The sequence below is a fragment of the Sciurus vulgaris genome (assembly GCF_902686455.1).
Source record: "Sciurus vulgaris genome assembly, chromosome: 10".
Taxonomy (NCBI): Eukaryota; Metazoa; Chordata; class Mammalia; order Rodentia; family Sciuridae; genus Sciurus; species Sciurus vulgaris.
In genome coordinates this window covers 76,142,659-76,164,134 of record NC_136470.1, presented here as the reverse complement: position 1 = coordinate 76,164,134, position 21,476 = coordinate 76,142,659, and the positions used below count along the sequence as shown (strand labels likewise).

The 21,476-nt window shown below is 47.2% G+C and overlaps 1 protein-coding gene across 1 annotated transcript in view; it reads left to right on the top strand.

The window, feature by feature from the left end:
• Positions 1-1,705: 1,705 nt before the first annotated feature.
• The window catches only part of MUC4 (mucin 4, cell surface associated), a gene marked incomplete at its 5' end in the record, with an annotated part of 29,373 nt that continues 9,602 nt past the window's right edge, over positions 1,706-21,476 (top strand). Inside the window, 16 exons of the mRNA XM_079100433.1 lie at positions 1,706-3,200; positions 3,523-3,675; positions 5,390-5,523; positions 6,272-6,436; positions 7,278-7,433; positions 8,780-8,910; positions 10,757-10,845; positions 14,752-14,931; positions 15,095-15,220; positions 15,835-15,954; positions 16,295-16,503; positions 17,010-17,100; positions 17,568-17,735; positions 18,060-18,161; positions 18,633-18,866; positions 19,828-19,965. Of these exons, the coding sequence (XP_078956559.1) occupies positions 1,706-3,200; positions 3,523-3,675; positions 5,390-5,523; positions 6,272-6,436; positions 7,278-7,433; positions 8,780-8,910; positions 10,757-10,845; positions 14,752-14,931; positions 15,095-15,220; positions 15,835-15,954; positions 16,295-16,503; positions 17,010-17,100; positions 17,568-17,735; positions 18,060-18,161; positions 18,633-18,866; positions 19,828-19,965 (3,691 nt within the window). The remainder of the gene's footprint in view (positions 3,201-3,522; positions 3,676-5,389; positions 5,524-6,271; positions 6,437-7,277; positions 7,434-8,779; positions 8,911-10,756; positions 10,846-14,751; positions 14,932-15,094; positions 15,221-15,834; positions 15,955-16,294; positions 16,504-17,009; positions 17,101-17,567; positions 17,736-18,059; positions 18,162-18,632; positions 18,867-19,827; positions 19,966-21,476) is intronic.

Genomic DNA, 21,476 nt, shown 5'->3' with positions numbered 1-21,476 from the left:
CATGGTGAAAGTGGTAGGTGCACTTGATCAATCATTCCAAAAGAAAAATCATTCTGTTATTACATTTTCCTAGTACGGAGGAAAAAGGTTGCTGCATGTTTTTTGCTGTGAATATTTTAGTAGTAGTCATGTGCCTGTATTTGTAGAATTTGTAGCACTGGTTAAATAACTAAAGACTTACAGCAATCATTCCATAGGAAAGTGAAATGAAATGAAAATATTGGGTCAAAAATTTTGATTTCACTGAACTAAACTCTTCAGTCTCACAAAATCCTTGTATCTCTTACATGACACATTAGTGATATCCTTTCCTCCAACTCTTTCAGTGGAAGTAACCACCTCATGCCTTTCAGGTGTCACCAACGCACTCTCCGTGACACGAGAGGTGCCCACCATGACATCCTCCACAGACTCCACTGCAGAAAACACAGGGGCCACGTTACAACCTGTAACTGCAAGCTTTACAACAGCCACTTCAGGAGTTTCCAGGACAGCAGGACCAGAACGATCAACTGTTCCAACATCCAGCTTCTCTGCCCAGGGAACATCTGCATTTCTTCTGAACCCCCAGACTCAAACCATGGAGGCCTCCCAGGAATCTAAATGCAGCTCCTCCCCAGAGGTGACCACATCAGCTCTGTCAACCTCCATGAGTGGAAACACTCTGACAGTGACTGTTTCTGTAGCGGCATCTCCTCCTGGTGATGCAACCGGCTTGTCCTCTTCCAGGGTCAGCAACACACCTCCAATGACAATGGAGGTGCCCAGCACAACAGCCTCCACAGACTCCACTGCAGAAAACACAGAGGCCACCTCACAACCTGTAACTGCAAGCTTTACAACAGCCACTTCAGGGGTTTCCAGGACAGCAGGACCAGAACGATCAACTGTTCCAACACCCAGCTTCTCTGCCCAGGGAACATCTGCATTTCTTCTGAACCCCCAGACTCAAACCATGGAGGCCTCCCAGGAATCTAAACGCAGCTCCTCCCCAGAGGTGACCACATCAGCTCTGTCAACCTCCATGAGTGGAAACACTCTGACAGTGACTGTTTCTGTAGCGACATCTCCTCCTGGTGATGCAACCGGCTTGTCCTCTTCCAGTGTCAGCAACACACCTCCAATGACAATGGGGTTGCCCAGCACAACAGCCTCCACAGACTCCACTGCAGAAAACACAGGGGCCACGTCACAACCTGTAACTGCAAGCTTTACAACAGCCACTTCAGGGGTTTCCAGGACAGCAGGACCAGAACGATCAACTGTTCCAACACCCAGCTTCTCTACCCAGGGAACATCTGCATTTCTTCTGAACCCCCAGACTCAAACCATGGAGGCCTCCCAGGAATCTAAACGCAGCTCCTCCCCAGAGGTGACCACATCAGCCCTGTCAACCTCCATGAGTGGAAACACTCTGCCAGTGACCGTTTCTGTAGCAACATCTCCTTCTGGTGATGCAACTGGCTTGTCCTCTTCCAGGGTCAGCAACACACCTCCAATGACAACAGAGGTGCCCAGCACAACAGCCTCCACAGACTCCACTGCAGAAAACACAGAGGCCACCTCACAACCTGTAACTGCAAGCTTTACAACAGCCACTTCAGGGGTTTCCAGGACAGCAGGACCAGAACGATCAACTGTTCCAACATCCAGCTTCTCTACCCAGGGAACATCTGCATTTCTTCTGAACCCCCAGACTCAAACCATGGAGACCTCCCAGGAATCTAAACACAGTTCCTCCCCAGAGGTGACCACATCAGCTCTGTCAACTTCCATGAGTGGAAACACTCTGCCAGTGACTGTTTCTGTAGCGACATCTCCTCCTGGTGATGCAACCGGCTTGTCCTCTTCCAGTGTCAGCAACACACCTCCAATGACAATGGGGTTGCCCAGCACAACAGCCTCCACAGACTCCACTGCAGAAAACACAGGGGCCACGTCACAACCTGTAACTGCAAGCTTTACAACAGCCACTTCAGGGGTTTCCAGGACAGCAGGACCAGAACGATCAACTGTTCCAACACCCAGCTTCTCTACCCAGGGAACATCTGCATTTCTTCTGAACCCCCAGACTCAAACCATGGAGGCCTCCCAGGAATCTAAACGCAGCTCCTCCCCAGAGGTGACCACATCAGCCCTGTCAACCTCCATGAGTGGAAACACTCTGCCAGTGACCGTTTCTGTAGCAACATCTCCTTCTGGTGATGCAACCGGCTTGTCCTCTTCCAGGGTCAGCAACACACCTCCAATGACAACGGAGGTGCCCAGCACAACAGCCTCCACAGACTCCACTGCAGAAAACACAGAGGCCACCTCACAACCTGTAACTGCAAGCTTTACAACAGCCACTTCAGGGGTTTCCAGGACAGCAGGACCAGAACGATCAACTGTTCCAACACCCAGCTTCTCTACCCAGGGAACATCTGCATTTCTTCTGAACCCCCAGACTCAAACCATGGAGACCTCCCAGGAATCTAAACACAGTTCCTCCCCAGAGGTGACCACATCAGCCCTGTCAACCTCCGTGAGTGGAAACACTCTGAGGGTGCCAACTTTGTTATCTGCAATGACTAATGGGCCACCTGTGGCGGGTTCCACCACTCGGAGTGATGCTACTTCTCATTCTCCTTCCTTAACTGTGTTCACAAGTGGAGATGTTCTGACAATGATCCCAAGCTCAATTCCCCCTGTAGGTTCTGGCAGTGGGTCCTTCACAAATACCCCACAATTCCCCACTTCCACAGAGGGCATTTTAAGCACACCAACCCAAGAGCATCCTAAAACTGTTCAAACAACATCTGTGATCAATCCCAGGACAAGTCTAACATATATGGATCCTACAAACAATCTTAGCAGCACAGTTGGTTCTATGTTGACTTCATCATTTCTACCTACGAACTCTCCTTGGATCAAGACCACTCTTGAAACGTCTTTATCATCTACGTCTCCTTCTCTGCAGCCATCCACAGACTTTTCTCTCTCTGATTCTACTTCCTCTAGTAACATGGGCACAGACCAGACCACATCAGGTTTCTATACTTCTACCACGAATACTTCATTCTCTCAATCAACCCCTATTCCTGTGGTCACCTGGAACCCCGCCACCCTACTCACAGGTCACAACGCTCCCTTGTCCATTACCAGCACTTCTTCACTATCCACAGAATCTTCAGGCTCCACCGTGAAGACAGAAACACCAGGTAGGTGGGGAATCCAGGGTTTCCATCTCTTATAGTGGCCCTATGGGCTCCATCTAGCTTAGAAAAGAACTTGAGAATGGTTGGTGAATTAGCATACAGCCTAGGGCCGAGGTCAGGTTCACCAGAGTATAAGGTGAGCAGGGGTATGATGGGTGGCAAGCTCACCATTCCCTTGGCCCCAGCAGAAAACTGCTTATATAGGGAGTGGCTTGGATGTGACTAGTAGACAGACAAGGTTTGCAGCTGTCTCTTCCAGCTACTGGTTTCTTTGAATATCTTTGACTCTAAGACCCGCTCCTTTCTTCTCTCCCTAAATGTTTAGGAATGATTACAGCCTCCCTAGGGACAGACAGTGGGAGAAGCACAGCAACATTTCTACCTTTTAAAACCTCCCTGACTCTTACAACCTCCACTCCCAGAACATCCACTAGTTCGCGCTCAACAACTTCCCCAAGCCCTGACCAGCTGGGGCAAGGTGAGTGATGCTGTAGAGGTGGTAGCTCTCCCCCACAACTGAACTAGATGTGGAGGTTGTAGTGGTGGTAGCTGGGTTGAATTTGCCAGTGAAGGCCCTGGTGTGCAGTTGAGGGAACAAATTCTCTGGGTACCTCCACTGCCTTATCTGAGCCACCGGAAATCTGGTTGTTCTGCATATTCCATTAGAGGGTGGTATAACTCAGTGCTTGGTCTCAGCTGCTTGCTCACGGTCTCTACTCTCTTGGATCCAAAGGATCCTTACAGGGGAAAGTTAGTGCTAGAATTGGGTTCTAAAGGTGGTTTTGTACATGACACTGGGCGAGGAGCTGGAGATAGGGAAATGATCATGTGCCATTCATCTTATAGATGTAAGCCCAGGGTACACAACGGAAAGTCCCTAAAGGATGTGGGAATGGGTTCAAGGTGAACAGGAGGCTTCCAGGCAAGAGTGAATAGAAGCGCAGGCTGGGCACTCCAGGCAGAGAGAAGGAGCTAAGCAATGGAACAAAGGCACGGAAGTGGGGAAAAAAAGCATCCCAGTGTCAACTGGAGAGGAGATTCTCGAAGCATTTGGGGTTGCTAGAAGGTGAAGAACAGTGAGAAGGCTGGTGTGTGCAAGACTCCTCTAGGTAAGAGGAACCAGGAGGACAGACTTGCATTGTATGAATGGCACTGAGGCCACTGGTGTGGATACACTTGCAGGAGGGGTTAGTGAAGAGGCCAAGGGAGCTGTGCAGCCCACCGCAGTATTCCAAGTCAGATCAGGAGAGGGCGTCAAGGAGTCAGCGGCTGCCAGGATGGAGCAAGAGCCATTTGAAAACATTTAGGACAAAGTCTCTCAAACTTTGGTATCTCTAGTGGATCCTGAACAAATTTTAGGGGCTCTTCAAGTTTATTTGGAAAAAGACCATCTTAGGAAACTGGTCCCATTCTACGAAAAGAACTTTCAATTATTAATCTTCACTGCATCGGAGTTTAGTCTTTTTAATTCTTACAAGAATTTGGACTAACAAAACAAATATAGAATAGTTTGTGGGTATTCTGAGAGCACGACTGTTTTTTCTCCAAACTGAGGGATGGTAAGTGTTTTAGTCAGCTTTTTTGCTTCTGTGACTGAAGGATCTGACCAGAACAATTTTAGGGGAGGAAGTTTATTGAAGGCTCACAGTTTCAAAGGTCTTAATCCATATAAGGCTGGCTTCATTCCTCAGGGCTCGAGGTGAGGCTGAACATATGGAAGAAGAGTGTGGCAGAGGGAAGCCACTCACATGATGATGATCAGAAAGCAGAGACTCCACTTGCCAGATACAAATATATACCTCAAAGGCACACCCCCAGTGACCCATCTCCTCCAGCCACACCCTTCCTGCCTTCAGTTACCACAGAGTTAATCCTGTCAGGGGATTAATTCACTGACTAGGTAAAGGCTCCCATAACCCAATCATTTCTCCTCTAAACCTTCTTGTATTGGCTCACACATAAGCTTTTGGGGGACACCTCACATCCAAACCATAACAGTGAGAATATATGAGAGTGTTAACTTTGTGGACAGAAGAGTCCTTGATGGTTCCGAGTCAGGGCCTGCTGGAACCTCTTGAGGAACAGAGGAGAAGAGTGAGGAACAGCTTGGGGAAAGCTCTCTTGGGATCACTTTGAGCCTAAAAGGAGGTCACAGTCCCCAAGGACTTTGTACTCTTCTCTGTCCTGGCCAGGTGTTCCCCTCTTCTCTTATGGGTCCAGCACTGGAGACTTTCAGTTGTTCATCGGGACTGAGGATTTCACCTCGCAGCTCTTCAAGCTCCAGATTGGCTTCCCACTTGGCTCCTCTCTGCGGGATTCTCTCTACGTGAGTCTCTGACTACAGCCCAAGTGGCAGGACCAGTGCTTTCTGAGTCCTGCTTCTCTGTTCAGCCTTGGAGATGACCCTGTGTCTAAAAAGAAGGGAGAATGGAAGCCATCTTGCTAGGCACCATTTTGACATTTATAGCCTTCTTTAATGTCAGGGCTCTAGCTGAGGAAAAGAGGGAGTGAGGCAAAGCCTTCCTCCCCACGCAGACAAAATGTCCTTATCCCAGTGATAGAGCCCAGTCAGCTCACCGGATTTCATGGGACCTTTTTTTATGAGTAGGAAGCTATACTTGGGAAACTTGACTGGTTTATATGCCTTTTCCATTTCCTATGATTACTTCCTGGTTCTCTCTGGCTCATGTCTCCCAGAGAAGATTTGTACATAGATTGTGGCTCCTGTTGCCCTTAGGACCCAGGATGAGGGAGAAACAAAGGCGAGAGTGAGGGGTCACAGGCTTCAGGATGGGGTTGGGCAAAAGCCAGGGGTCCACACTGAGACCAGGACACAGTCCATCTTCCTCAGATATGAAGACTGTCCTGAGTTTGATGAGTATTTGTGAGGTTACTATGTAAAGAGCTCTCCCAGAAGACAGAAAGTGGAAGAGTTGAGCTTCCAGGGGTTGTTGACATCTCTAATCTGCCCAGAGAGGCCTTTGGGTGTGATACTTCTGAAGAGCTGGCCCTAAACTAGGATGTCTCCTCACTTCCTCCTTCCCTGAATGCTAACCAAAAACTCTCCTTCTCAGTTTACAGATAATGGCCAGATCATTTTCCCTGAGTCAGATTATCAGAAGTTCTCCTACCCCAACCCACCTCTAGGAGGCTTCACAGGAAGAGAAACTGTGGCTATGGTGGCTCCATTTTGGGATGATGCTGACTTTTCCAGCCACAGAGGAACCATATTTTACCAGGTGGGCCTTTCAAAGCCGGGGAGTCAGGATTCTGGAAGTGTTACTGCCTGGGCTCACACAGGCAAGGACTGAGACTTAAACATGAGGTAGGGAGTAAGCCAATAAGGAATATTAAATAGACTCAGGAATACCCCAGTCTAACCATGCAAAGTCTTGCAGGTGACAGGAATAGGAATTGGCAAGACAGCATCTGATTTTAAAATAGGGCTGTAGTTTGGTATGCAGCTCAGTGGTAGAGCGCTTGCCTACCATGTGCAAAGCCCTGGGTTTAATCGCCAGTGTCTCAAAAAACAAACAAACAAACAAAAAATAGGGCTGCAGAGAGTCTATTCTAACAGATCTGAGTCAAACAAGGGCTCTCCGGTGCTCCTAGATTGGGCTAATAATTCCGGACATTAGGAGCACGTAATGAAGGCTACTGCAGCAAATGTGTTTTGTGCCCTTGCCACAATGCACTGCAGAGGTCCCAAAGATGGAGAGACCCATGCCTATCCTCAAGTAGCTTCTAGTCAGACATGGGGAGGTAAAAATGGGCACGCATGGCCACACCATCTGAGCTGGTTTGAGGTAAGAGATGCATGAATTCAAGTTCAAAGGACTCAGATTTCTGGGTGGGGACCCCCCCCCCACCCCATTCCATACCCCAAGTTTTCCTGCAGTCCAAATTTGAATGGATATTAAGGTCAAAAGAGCTCATTGTAAAGATGCAGGCCTAGGACAGGGAAGTATAGGCAGCACAGGGGCACCAAAATGAGCAGAATCCCAAGCAGAAAGTGTGGGTTCCTCAGGGGTCTTGAGTGGGACCCTCATTTCCTTGCTTTTATCTACCTTCCTTTTCTAGGAATATGAAACACTCTATGATGAATACAACCCGCTAGTTCAGCAGGTGGAGACTTGGATTAAAAAGTTCACGAATACCTGGAGCTATAAAGCCAAGTGGACCCTAAAGATCACATGGGTCAATGCCCCTGCCTATCCTGCCCAGAGAACCTTCGGGGTGAGTGAACCAAGGATGGTCCCTTGTGAGACATGTGGGGGTCAGACATCCTAGAATCCCAGGGAGAGGCTACTCTTCTAGAATCCTCTCTGACTCAAGGAAAGCAAGAAAGATTGCTGATTATAGTAATTCCTGCCAAAACCAGTTTACTGAGCACAAACCATATGCCAGGCCTGCTTCAGCCCTTTCTTATATCACTTCATGGTAGCTTGGAAACCAGAAACATAGGAAATGGCATTTTTTGGTCAAATATGTCTGGCTATTGGCAATTTCATATGACTAATATATTAGTCAATTTTTCATTACCATAATAAAATACCTAAAACAGGATACTTATGAAGAAAAGAGGTTTATTTAACCCACAGTTCTGTAGGCTGAAAGTCCAAACTGTAGTGCAGGCTCATCAAGGGCCACCCTTTGGCTGCATTACCTCATGGCATGGATAGCAATGCTGGCAGCACATGTAGGAGCCAGCAAGTGATTACGTCTCAAACCAGGACCAGAGAGCAAGGGTGGGGCCCATTGTCTTTTTATAACAATCCTCTTGAAAAAACTCAAGGGGGTCACATGAGAACTACTAGATGTTCCCAGTGACCAAAGATATCCCACTAGACCCTACCTCTTAAAGGTTGCACTATATCACAATGCAATCACCTTGATATCCAAATCTCCAAGCAAATAATCTTTTGGTGAGGACACAATTAAGCCATGTCTATTCATATCGTGGTTCAAAATGATATTATTACCCACATTTTAGAGATGAAGACAATGGTTAGAGAAATTAAGCAATTGTCTAAAACTTACCCAGCTAGCAAATGACAAAACTAGTTCTGAAACCAAGGTTTTTCTGACCCCAAACTCTGGCTTTTAAGTACAGTGCCCTCCAGTGGCATGTGCCTTATCCAATTTCCATTGACAGAGAACTCTGTCTCACCTCCTGCAGGTCCTCCATACCATTCAGGTGGAGGGGATTTTTGAGCAGTGTCCTTAAATATCCCTGAGGAAGCTAACTGAGCCTCTTATAGCACTAGTGCCAAATCTCTCAGATTTGTATAGCTTTCTCCTATAAACCCTCTTCTCACTGGAATTTTCCCTTCCTTGGAAAAAAGCCTTTACAAAGAAGGCAAATCCATCATGGTAACTACTTAGACTTCCAAGGTGAATGCTGCCCTGATTGTAAATTTGCCAGCATTTTAAGCCCCTACCTTTACTCTGGGTAGACTAGGAACAAGTGATGTGTATGTGGGAGGGAGGGAGGCAGGCCAGATTGGGGGGGGGGGGGCATCTGGGAGGAGACCCGAGGACTCTCACAGGCATCTTTATGTTTGTCTCCCATCAACTTTCAGACCAACACCTACCAAGCCATCCTCTCCACAGACGGGAGCAGATCCTATGCCCTATTTCTGTACCAGAGTAATGGGATGCAGTGGGACTCAACCCAGCGCTGGGGCAACCAGGTCCTCATGGGCTTCTCCAGGTAGGATGTGGAGGAAAGGCTGTCAGTACTGAGCAGATACTCCCCTCCCTACACACACACTCCATCCCCTGGAGGAGGAAGGACTCCTCACTTACCTCACTTCCCATAGTGCCTCCTTCATTGCTGCTTCCAATGAAGAGATCCCCCAATTCATCCTGCCATATTTCCTATCCTAGTCCCTGGGCTCTGCGCTATTTTTACTTTGAATTCCCCAATTTCCATTGACATATTTGATTCTCTTTACGCCTCAAATATCATAATACCAGCCAACATTTACTGTGCTAAAAACTTCATTTATATTATTTTACTGTTTATCACAACCACCCACGATGTAGAACTATTTGTCAGCTCATTCTGCAGGAAACTGATATACAAATAGATGAGCTATTTTCCCAAAGTCTGATTTGAACGGAAACATCTGAGACTAGATCTGCTTTCCTGGCTTCCTGAGTGTTATCTACCTACCCGGGGCACCTGGCAGCTCAGATGGCACCAGAGGTAGAGGAGGGAGAGGTCTGTGGATGGGGGCAATGTAGGTGCCTGTGTGTGGAAGTGACCCAATCTCTGACATAACAGATCCCATCCACATACTGGTGTGTAGCAATCAGGGGTGAAGGTTACATGCCATTTATTACTGGCCATTGCTGCAGATGGTTTTCTCTTACATTAGGGTGTGTTCGGGTTCCCCTATAATTAGATTGCTTTCACTTGATTTTTTTTGTGGGAGTCACTGGAGATTGAAGCCAGGAGGCACTTAACCACTGAGATACATCCCAAGCCCTTTTTAAAATATTTTATTTAGAGACAGGGTCTTGCTAAGTTATTTAGGGCCTCACTAAGTTGCTAAGGCTGGCTTTGAACTTGAGATCCTCCTACCTCAGCCTCCCAAGCTACTGAGATTACAGGCATGTGCCACAGTTCTCGGCTTCACTTGATTTTTGATGTGCTACGAAGGAGAAAGGAGTGGAATTACCCAGCTGGCAAGAAATTTCACACCACCCTCAGAACATCTAAGGGAGCTGTCATGCATGTGTGTGTCATCTAGCTGTGTCACAGAGGAGCAAAGATCAGGAGTCACTGTTCTGTGTCACACACCCAGAGTAAGGCTATGGGCTGTGGGCGTAGTGAGGCTACATCCCACTAGACCCTACCTCTTAAAGGTTGCACTATCAACACAACTACCCTGCCTGGACCTACACAGGGTGGTGATGCAGTGGTAGAGATGGTGGCGCCATCGTATAGGGTCTTCACTGAGTTCTGAGGCATGTGCAGATGTTACTGCATTGAATCCTCACAATGCTGCGAGGTAGACGTTACTGTAATCCCTAAGAATCAGAGGTAAAAACTAAGGTTAAACTAAGAATCAGAGAGAATAAGTAACTTGCCCATGGTCACCAAGCTAGTATGAGTTGGAATCATCAGTTGAATCCAGGACTGTCTTACTCAGAGTCCAACTCTGAACCAATGCAATATGTTGACCCCTAGAGTCTGTCCCTCTCCATCCCTAGTTTAAGGGAAACAGATGAGAAGGAAGGCTGAACTCTATTATTTTCACATTTCTATCTCATGACCAAGTGGACCTACTGGTTTCTTGTAGTCAACAATCAGATGTGGAATAAGCAGACTCTCTCCAACCCTGCCCATCTTCTCCTCCCTTCCCCATCATACTGGGACTCAGTGATTTAAGTTGGCTGCCCAGCTGATCGACTGAGTAATACGCTACCAGCTGCTGACTGCTGACTAGCTGGACTGAGTGCTGGCTGACTAACTAGCTGAATGAATGACTTTCAACTGAGAGGGGAGAACCTATAGTGACAGAGGACTAAGAGTCTTTCCTTGCCTGCAGTGGAGATGGGTATTTTGAAAATAGCCCACTGATGTCCCGGCCAGCATGGGAGAAGTATCGTCCGGACCGATTCCTGAATTCCAAATTAGGTAAAAGCACCACCTTATCATACTTGAGCTGGACTCAGTCTTCCCTTGTCCTTTACTCTGTGTGTCATGGCAGTATTATAGAATGGATCCCTAAATTCTCCATCATTCTGAAAGGCAATCCCTGCATAGTCTGACTGCCTTCAGGAATACTCTGGACCTAGGACTGCCCAGGGAGCAGCTAGTGCCTTCCATACCCTTCTCACCGTGCAGTCTCAGTTGGAGCTCTGTCTCACATGAGCCAAATCAGTAGCACCAAAATCCAGGAGGTCTGTTAGTGGGGGCCCAGATCCTAGAAGTGAGGAAAATGGGAGGTGGGGATATGAGTGGACAGATGGGACAATACTCCAAATGTCCTGTTCCAGAGCTGAATTGAAAGCCTAGATTAGATTCCTTAAAATAATCTACCCAAAGGAGTTCCAGAGGTCTGATGTTCAGTCAACATTTATTTAGCACCTCTGTGAGCTGAATAAAAGTTAAAAGGTCAACTATATTTGCTTTCAAATAGCTTTCACTCTGATTAAAAAAAAAAAAAAAAAACTTTAATATCCAGAGGCAAACCGTGGTTGCCTGCTCTATGACTTAGTGTAATGTGCAGAGACCCCAAAGAGAAAGAAATTCTAGTTTCCAGAATGTAATAGAGCAAAGGATATTTTAGCATTGAAAGTCAGTCATGTAAATAGTTATTCAAATGAATGACCTACCAGTGCATATCAAGGTTTCACAAAACCAAGAGCAAACCAAACCAAAAATCAGTAGAGGGAAAGAAATCAAGATCAAGGTGAAAATTAATGAAATAGAGACTAAAAGAATAATACAAAGGATCAATGAAACAGAGTTGGCTCTTTGAAAATAAACAAAACTGACAAACATTTACCTAATATAAGCAAGAGAAAGAAAACATTATAAATAAGGTTAGAGATGACAAAGGAGACATTACAACAGACACCACTGAAATCCATAAGCTCCTTAGAGAATTTTGAAAAACTACATGTGGATAAATTAGAAAAATCTAGAAGAAATGGACAAATTTCTAGACATGACAAACTGAATTGAACCAAAAGGGTACAAAAAAACCTAAATAGATAAATAATAAGTAAGCATATTGAAACAGGAAAAAAAAAAAAAAAAAAAAGAAAGAAAGAAAAAGTCTCCAAACAAAGAAAAACCCAGGACTGGATGGATTCAGTACAAAATTTTACCAAACTTTTAAAGAAAAAGTAACACTAATGCTCCTGAAACTATTCCATAAAACAGAAAGGGAAATATGCTTTCAAATTAATTCTACAGATTGAGTATTATTCTCCTACTAACAAAACCTGGTAAGGGCACAACAGCAAAAAAAAAAAAAAAAAAAAAAAAAAAAAAAAAAGAAAACTATGGGCTGATATTTACAATGAACATAGGAGCAAAAGTCCTCAATTAAATACTTGCAAATTTAATTCAATAGTACATTACAAAGATCATACACCTCAAGTTAGTTTCTGTCCAGGTATGTAAGGATGGTTCAACATACACAAATTGATAACTGTAATACAGTACATAAATAGAATCAAGGATAAAAGTTTTATGACCATCTTAATAGATGCAGAAAAAGATTTTGATAAAATTCAATATCCCTTTATCATAAAAACCCCAAATAAATTAGGTATAGAAGGATCATACCTCAACATAATAAAGACTATATATGGCAAACTCAAATGGCCATACTACTCCAAATGATCTACAGATGTAATTCGATTTCCATCAAAATACTAATGATATTCTTCCTAGAACTAGAAAAACAATCTTAAAATTATATGGAAGTACTAGAGACCCAGAATAGCAAAAGCCATTCTAAACAAATATGTATAATCAGAAAAATGAGAGATTATACTCTATGTATGATATATCAAAATGTATAAATACATTCTACGGTCTTGTACAACTAATTAGAACAAAAATAAATAAATAAAATGAAATGAAAAAAGAATAATACTGAGGCATCACAATACCTGATTTCAGAACATACTACAAAGCCATGGTAACAAACTCAGCATGGTATTGACACAAAAATAGACAGTTGGACCAACGGAACAGAACTGATGACCCAGAAATCAGTTCACACCTCTTCAGTTGACTGAGCAAAGGTGCCAAGGACATGCACTGGAGAAAGGAAAGCCCCTTCAACAAATGCTGCTGGTACGACTGGAAGTTCACATGCAGAAGACTGAAGTTAGACCTCTAGCTCAACTTGTACAAAAATCGTCTCAAAATGAATCAAAGACCTTAACATAAGCCTAAGACATTGAAGCTTCTGTAACAATACATAGGGAAACACTTCAAAATAGTGGCACAGGTAATGATTTTCCAGATGGGACTCCAATAGCTCTGGTAACAAAGAAAAGAATTAACAAATGGGATTACTTCAAATTAAGAAGCTTTGCACAACATAGGAAACAATCAATGGAGTGAAGAGTCAGCCTACAGAAGGGGAGAGAATCTTTGGCAACTATTTGTCTGACAGAAGATTAATAATCGAAATATATAAAGAACTCAAAAAACTTAGCAACAAAGTAATGCAGTCAAAAAATGGTCAAATGATTTGAATAGATACTTCTTTAAAAAAGAAGTACAAATTGTCAATAAAAATATGAAAACAACTCTCAATATCTTTAGCCGTCAGGGAAATGCAAATCAAAATTACATTGAAGGCTGGGCTTAGTTTAGTGGTAAAGTACTTGCCCAGCACACACCTAAGTTCTATCCCTAGCATTGCACAACAAACATGGCTATACTGAATTCTTTTTCACTGCAGTTAGAATAACTATTAGCAAAACAAACAAATGTTGGGGAAGATGGTGAGGAAAAGGAATCCTTATACACTGTTGATGGGAATGAAAATTAGTACAGCCACTATGGAAAATAGTATGGATATTTATTGCAGCAGATTGACAAAGGCCAAGATGTGGAATTAGCCTAGGCACCTGTCAACAGATAAATAAAGAAAATATAATATATACACAGTGGAGTACTAGACAGCCATAATGAAATCCCATCATATGGAGGAAAGTGGGTGGAACTAGAGGACATCATGTTAAGGGAAATAAGCGAGACACAAAAAGACAAGGATCTCACATTTTCTCTCATATGTGGAAACAAAAATAAATCAAGAAATATATTAAAAATGACCTGAAGGTAGAAGAGGAACTATTAGGGACTGGAAAGAGGACCAGGGAGAGAGGGGAAGGTGAAAGTGGCTGGAGGGGAGGGTGAACATGATCCTGGCATGATGTGTGCATGTACGGAACTGTCACCATGAAACCCATTGATCTGTGCAATTAATATGTGTTAATAAAAAAGAAAATCAGATGGCCCCTAGATGCAGAGGAGAATTCCTCAGCCCCAGGGTGTTGCAACCAGTTCCTGCTTCACATGTCAGCTTCTTCGTGGCTCCCAGCTGGGCTCTGGGCACCAGCTTCTGTCCCGGCTGCTTTGGCCACTGAAGGGTCTTGGTGGGTGGAGAGCAAGGGTGGGGCACAAAGGACAGTGTCTCCCAGCATGACTGATGGATGGTGGTGTCCCTGACCACGGTGCAGTGTGCATGAGGCAGAACCGATTTGGGGGGATTGGAAGGTGCTAGAGCTTAGAGGGAGGATGGGGGTGGGGGTTCAGACCAGGGTTTGGCTCCAAGTTGGACTAAGGTAAGGCCTGCCTGCCCAGCACTTGCAGAGTTTTCCGGTGAGAGCCAAGGTTAGAGGGCTTTGGAGCTCATGACCAAGGGGTTTGAGGGAAGGAATCACTGCCGATCTGAAAAGGGTCCCATCCCAGGAAGAGCTGCAGGGAGGCAGGGAATGGCAGGGGGATGCTTTCAAGCAGAGCCTGTGGCCCCGGGTCCTGGAATAACTCCCTCTTCTCTTGCTTCTCTAGGCCTCCGCGGGCTACAGGTCTACAGGCTACACAGGGAAGAAAGTCCCAACTACCGTCTCAAGTGTCTCTGGTGGTTGAAGAGCCAGCCTCAGTGGCCCAGCTGGAACTGGAACCAGATCTCTTGCCCTTGTTCCTGGCAGCAGGGACGATGGGACTTACGTTTCCAGCACGTCAACATAGGTGACACCTTCTTCCTGATTCCCACAAGCCCACCCACCATCCCCTCAGCTCACGGACTTTCCTTTCTAATACGCTCTCAGCCCCTTCCCCAGAGACACCTCCTCCCATCCCTGCCCCACCTCAGGCACCCGCCTGGGCCTGAGTCCTCCTGGCCTCATTGCAGGATGGTGGGGCTTTCACCACAGACAGTTGTGCAGCTTCTCCTCCTGGCGCGGTGGCGTGTGCTGCAGCTACGGGCCCTGGGGAGAGTTTCGAGAAGGCTTGCGTGTGTGGAGCCCTTGGGAGATTGGTATGTGCATCCCCTGAGGTCCCACCCCACCTGCTCTGGATCTCACTGCTCTTTCCGACAGCCGAGCAGTAGGCCTCTCCATATGAAGCATCCGGTCCCCATTCCTTCCCAGCTCTTTCACCGCTGGCCCTCATTTCCCTGACCCTGGGAAGTTAGGAAGTTTCCACCATCCCTGCCAGTGGGCGATCTAGAGATTTAGTATTAAGTACCTCTTGCCCGCTTTCCACTTGGCCCCACGGCCCCACCTGGACAAGTTTCCAGGAGAGTACTTAGTCTGAACCGGTCCCTGAGCCCACATTAGCAGGCTATTTGGGGGAAGACAGAGTCGGCTCCCTGCAGAGACCCTCCAAGGGAGCTTGGGAACATGGAGGTAAGGGGGAGAGGGTGCAGGTTGGTCTGTGTCCACCCGCCTCGGTCTACCATCATAGTCTCCGTTCTCCCCACATCCTCCCACTCTGGCTCTGTGGGAGCCATGGAACTCCACACCTGCAAGGGAGACAGAATGTGAGCTGCTGCGAGCCTGAGGCCAGAGCCACACTCTTGCCCCTGATGTCATCTTGCAGCTGTTCTCTGGGGCTCCCCTCTGACCCCCGACACCTCATTCTTCTCCACAGACAAGGAACTAGAGACACAGAACTGGTGCTGCCGCTGGAACGACAAGCCCTTCTTCTGCTTCCTGTACCAGCAAAGGCGGCCCCGCGTCAGCTGTGCTAGATACAGGCCCCTGCGGCCCGGTGAGGACTGGGGCCAAGGCAGAGCATCCCCCTGGCCTCGGGATGTAGAGCCAGGATTGGGAGAGGACCAGATTCCTGGCGAAGAGCTGGGGTCACAAGGAAGATGAGGACAATTCCTGTGTGGGCCTGACAGCAAAGGGAGGGGCTTTGTCTATAGTGTTAGGGAAGGGGTGTGGATGGGGTCGGGAACACAAGTGCAAGAGGCTTGGGGGCGGGTTATACACCCCTGAGCATCTGCCCAGGCTTGAGTCCACTTGGCAGATGCCCTGCCTGGTGGGCAGGGGGGAATCTCAGATACTAACCCTGGTTTGCTAGTAATGTGTTATCTCCTTGTTTCCAGCCTGGACTTTTGGGGACCCCCACATCACTACCTTGGATGGTGCCAATTACACCTTCAATGGACTGGGGGACTTCCTGCTGGTCCAAGCCAGGGATAGAAACTCCTCCTTCCTGCTGCAGGGCCGCACTGCCCAGACAGGCTCAGCCAGGGCCACCAACTTCATCGCCTTTGCTGCTCAATACAATTCCAGCAGCCTGGACCCCATCACAGTGAGTGGGGGGCACCCAGAAGATCCCTGCATCCCCGCACCACCAGAGAGCCCTTCGGGGGCCTTCAACTGATACTGAGGCTTGGAAGGAGGAAGAGAATGGAAAATGGGAAGGGGCAGAAAGATGGGGGACACATCCTGCCTGTGGAGCCCCCACAGTAAACCCTGGAGATGGCAGGATTAGGATCCGCTTCTATCTCTTACCAGCTGTTTCACTTTGAAGAAACCACTGAGCTTCCTGTGTCTCTATTTTTCTTATAGTAAAGTGTGGATGTTGTGAAATTTAAATGAGATAATCCAAGAAATGTGCCTAGCACAGGGCCTGGCCAGCGCCAATCTCTCTGTTCATGTCAGCTGGCATAACCTCATTGCCACTCTCCCCATACATAGCTTTCCTCTCCCTCCAGGGACCAGGCCCCAGTTGAGTTGCTCTCTAGAGCCTCCTTTCTGGACCTTGGTTCTACCTGCCCCAGTGGGAATGAAGTCTCTCCTCTGATTCCCTTCCAGGTTCAATGGCTCCTTGAGTCCAATGACACAATCCATGTTCTGTACAATAACCAGAATGTGACGTTTGAGACCAACCATGAAGACACAGAAGGTAGGCTAGGGAGACCTGTCAGTCACCCTCCCCCAAGCCCCCAGGTAGGAGGTCAGCAGGGTGCTCAGCACCCTGGGAACTGTGTTGGGGCATGGAGATGGCAGCACTAGGCAGAGAAGAGTGGTCACCACCCCTGTGGTCCCTGTGGCAGCCATGCTGCTCAGCTGCTTCATGGGCTCAGCTGCTGGCACGGACTTTACATTTTCTCTCCTTGCTTCCCTCCTTCCTTCCCGTACTGTGAGTGCTCCTTTGATAGCCCCCATCTTCAGTCTCAAGGAAGAAGGAGTGGAGTGGGGCTTGAGGGTAGCCTGAGTGTGTGGGTGGGGCCTCTAGATGAGACACTCTCAGAACGTCTCAGACCTGCCCTCAGATTGTCCTCTAGGTCATGAACCTTCACTGCTGCCAAGTCCTGTGGCCTGCAGGGTGCTGGTACTGGCTGCCTCTCCATTTGCCTCCCCATATTCTAGGTCCAGAGATATTCAACACCACTGGAGTCCTGCTGACCCGCAGTGGCTCCCAGGTTTCAGCCAGCTTTGATGGGACGGTGGCCATCTCAGTCATGGCTCTCTCCAACATCCTCCATGCCTCCTCCAGCCTCCCAGAGGAGTACCAAAACCACACACAGGGCCTCCTGGGTAAGAAACAGGAGATGAGATCCCAGATGGAACTTGGTCCTTCTCCTGCCCCTCCAGGGAACATGGCTGCTCTTCCCACTTCCTGTCTCCCATATCTGTCCTTCCTTTTTCCATGTTTTCCACATTCCTCCAACTCTACCACCCACCTTCCTTCATTTCCTTCTCCTCCCTCCTTGAAGAAGAGGAGTGCGGTATGAGGTGATGGTCCTCTCCCTTCCCCCTGAGACCCAAATTGAGACCCGATACAACTGCCTGTGGGATGCTCCCTCAGGGAAGAGAAGAGCCACATTCGCCTGGTGGTCAACTTCCTACTCTGTCCCTCAGGGGTATGGAACGACAATCCAGAAGACGATTTCAGGATGCCCAATGGCTCCACCATTCCCAGAAATAGCTCTGAGGAGACACTTTTTCACTATGGAATGACCTGTAAGTGTGGGCCTCAGGATCCTCAGAGCAGATCGGGGAGACCCAGATGAAGGGTCTCTGTACGCTCTCTCCCTCAGGGGTGTGGAGACAGACCTCCATCCTTGGTAAGGGTCTGAAGATTCTGCAGGCTCCCCAGATATGCCCCCCTCCATCCCTACCTTACATGTCTCTACTGAGAAGAGAGGACAGGGGAAGGGGGTGGCCCTAAGTAATGATCAGAATTTCCAGGCTCAGCAGCCGGAAGCTGATGCTGGGGTGTAGCTCAGTAGTAGAGTGCTTGCCTAGCATGCATGAAGCCCTAGTTTCAATCCCCAACACAGAAAAAGAAAAGAAAAACAAGCCAAATCCATGCTGTCCTTCCCGGCCCCCTCCCCTGCCTGAACCATACACAGTGAGGGTAAGGAGTAGGTGCAGCTGAAATGTGGCTGGAGTCCCACCCCTGGTGCCACCATTGTCACACCTGTGTCATAGGGAAGATCAGCGGATCAGGCCTTCTTGGCCAGAGGGTTGACCATCTGCCTTCCAACTTCACCCCTGTCTTTTATGACCAACTCATGGGAAACAGCTCCTTGGACAAACTTTTGACCTCTGGGTGTAATGGAGATAGACAATGCATCTATGACGCCCTGGCCACGGGAAACGCAGGCACTGGACTTCACACCAAGATGCTCTTCACAAGCTACCAGCAGATGAACACCTCCATCAGTAAGTGGCGGGAGGCCCAGGGACAGGGGGATAAGGAGCCCCCTTCCGTGGCACTCCCTTCAGCTCCACACGTTCATTCCCTCAGGGGTCATTTTGCTGGTATTACTCCTCTGAGGATGAGGACACCACCCTTACCGTGGCCTCCCCTTTCCAGCACTCCCTGCCTTGCTTTCTCCACTCCTGCCCCAGTGCCTTCTTTGGGCTCTTCCAACGTGTGGGGTTCACTCTCCACTCGACCTCCCTGGACGGACCTTTTCCCCAGACAGCCACTGGCTTGCCCCTCGGCTCCTTCCAAGTCCCTTCCTCAGTGAGCTCTTCTTGGCCTCCCTACCTGAATTTCACAGTGACCACACTTCCTAATTACCTGTCCTACTTATTTTTTCCCTTAGTATTTATAACTACTTGTATTTTGTAATTTTCATAGTTATTTGTGTGTGTGTGTGTGACCTGCTCCTTGCTGTATTCTAGAATAGCGCCATCTACATATTAGGTGTTTAGGTGTTCAATAAATATTTGTTGAATGACTGGCAGACTGAATGACTGAATGACTGAGGGAAGGAATGGAAATAGCGGGCCTCCAAGAAACAGACCATTAAAAGGGTCCACTTGCCTCTATTTCTAGACATATACAGTGTCCGTCCAGACATCAACCTCATGGTTTTCAGCTCTTCCCTACTGTAAAAGGGATGATCTAAACAACTCTCTTCTCGAATTCACTGAATGCCAGGCCCAGTGTGGCAGTCTGTCCAGGAAAGGACTTGAAAAGAACCCTGTTCAAGGGGAGGTAGAGAAAGAGAGTCTTAAAGATTTGGGCAGGTGGACAGGACAACGTACTCTGCCTAGGTCTGAGGACAGTACTCCTGCTTCCAGAAGTGGGTCACAGGCCTAGGTCTGCCTCACTCAGGTCATAGGGGGAAAAGTGGAGAGAAAGCTCATCCCCTGTCCCCTCCCTGTGTTTCAGATCAGTACCCACCCTTTATCGATGGTTGCCAGGAGATAGAGGCCTACAGGGGACAGACCACGAGAATTCAGTGTACCAGCAACTCTCAGAATGTCACTTTCACCCTCAGAAACCACAATCCTGAGGTCAAGGTCTTTGGTAAGAATCTGGGGGTGTGGGTGGGTAGAGAATGAGATCAAAGTCAAGCTGGGTCATTTTGCATCCCTTTACCCTGCATCATTTTTTATTTGAATATCCAGGACCAACATTTTCTTAGGAAGGACACCTACAATTCAAACAGGCACCTTCCCCCATAGCAGTGACGAGCTTATGGAGATTTGACCAGATGGCTAGACTGACTCAGGGCACAGACAACCGATTCAAAGACCAGTTAATCTTCATCTAATAATGTGCAATTCTTTTTTTCATTGTTTCTGTTTTTACCTTTTCATTTTTATGTGATTCTCTTTAATCATTATTATGCATTCATCAAATTATTAGAATAATCAAACACTACTTTACAACATTTTTATGTCTATTAAAAGAAGGATAGAATGGGGGACTGTTGTGGGAATCACCCAGAAAGCGACAAGTGGCACTCTAAGGGTGGGAGAAGCCAAACTTTATTTAACTCTGGCGGGCCCAGAGAAGATTAGCACTCCAACATTCTGAGCACCTCTGACCGATTTTTCATGACGTTTTTAGGCTCTCTAGTGTCCTAAGTTTTCCAGTCTACAACAGTACACAAGTTTTCACAAAACAACATATGATTGTGCATAAGGGTCTTCGAGTGGAATCTGTTTACAAAAGCAGACTGGGGTAAGGGAAGCCGGCTTACAGGGTCTTCTGTACCTCTAGCCTTGAGCCCCCAGCTTTCACAGGGGCGTTTACACTTCAAAGGGACGTGGTTAGGTCCCAGGGAAAGTCCTTTACATTTCAAAAGCAAGGAGTAAATGGTGCTAATTAGTTTTCCTAACACCCAGCTGGTGGGAACAGGAAGAAGGGGACTCTCCCTCTCTGAGGGTGCATCCTCAGTTTACTTCGTATCCAGGCCTGTGTCAGTTACCCACCACAGGGCAAGATTTAACGAAATACAAATACCTTCTTTTGGTACCTTTTCCCCTATTTTTGTGTTGGTTAACCACGTTTTCCTGACTTTGTCTCTTCTTATCTGGTTTTCTGTGTTGGGACCAAGCAGAGCTGGTCTTGCCCTCTGGAAAGTGTTAGAGACCTCCAGGCTTGCTTCTGTGGTCTGGGTTGAAGGGGCAAAGCACATCGAGGTAGCTTCCCTTCTGTCGCCTGCACTAACTGCACTGGTGACTATTCTTTGCTAAATCAAAGCCTGCAGAGACCTTCTTCTGAGCTCTGGTCGCCTCCTTGCTTCTTCTTCTTCTTCTTCTTTTTTTTTTTTTTTTTTTTTTCCTCTCTCTCTCCGGGTGGCATCTGCCCTGGTGCCAGACGGTGACATCAGAAGATTTTCTTCTCCACTGGGCTCCTCTCCTGAGGAGTGATGATCTGGAAGTTACTCCCATGTATTTCCTACTGTTGGCTCCTTTCAACCTACTGTTTACAGGAGATTTTCCTATTTTCTTGAAAAAACAAATATAAGACAGGTTTGATCAGTAGGAGTGTTTTCCTGTAGTTTGGTGTCTGAAGGGGCAGCTGCTCAG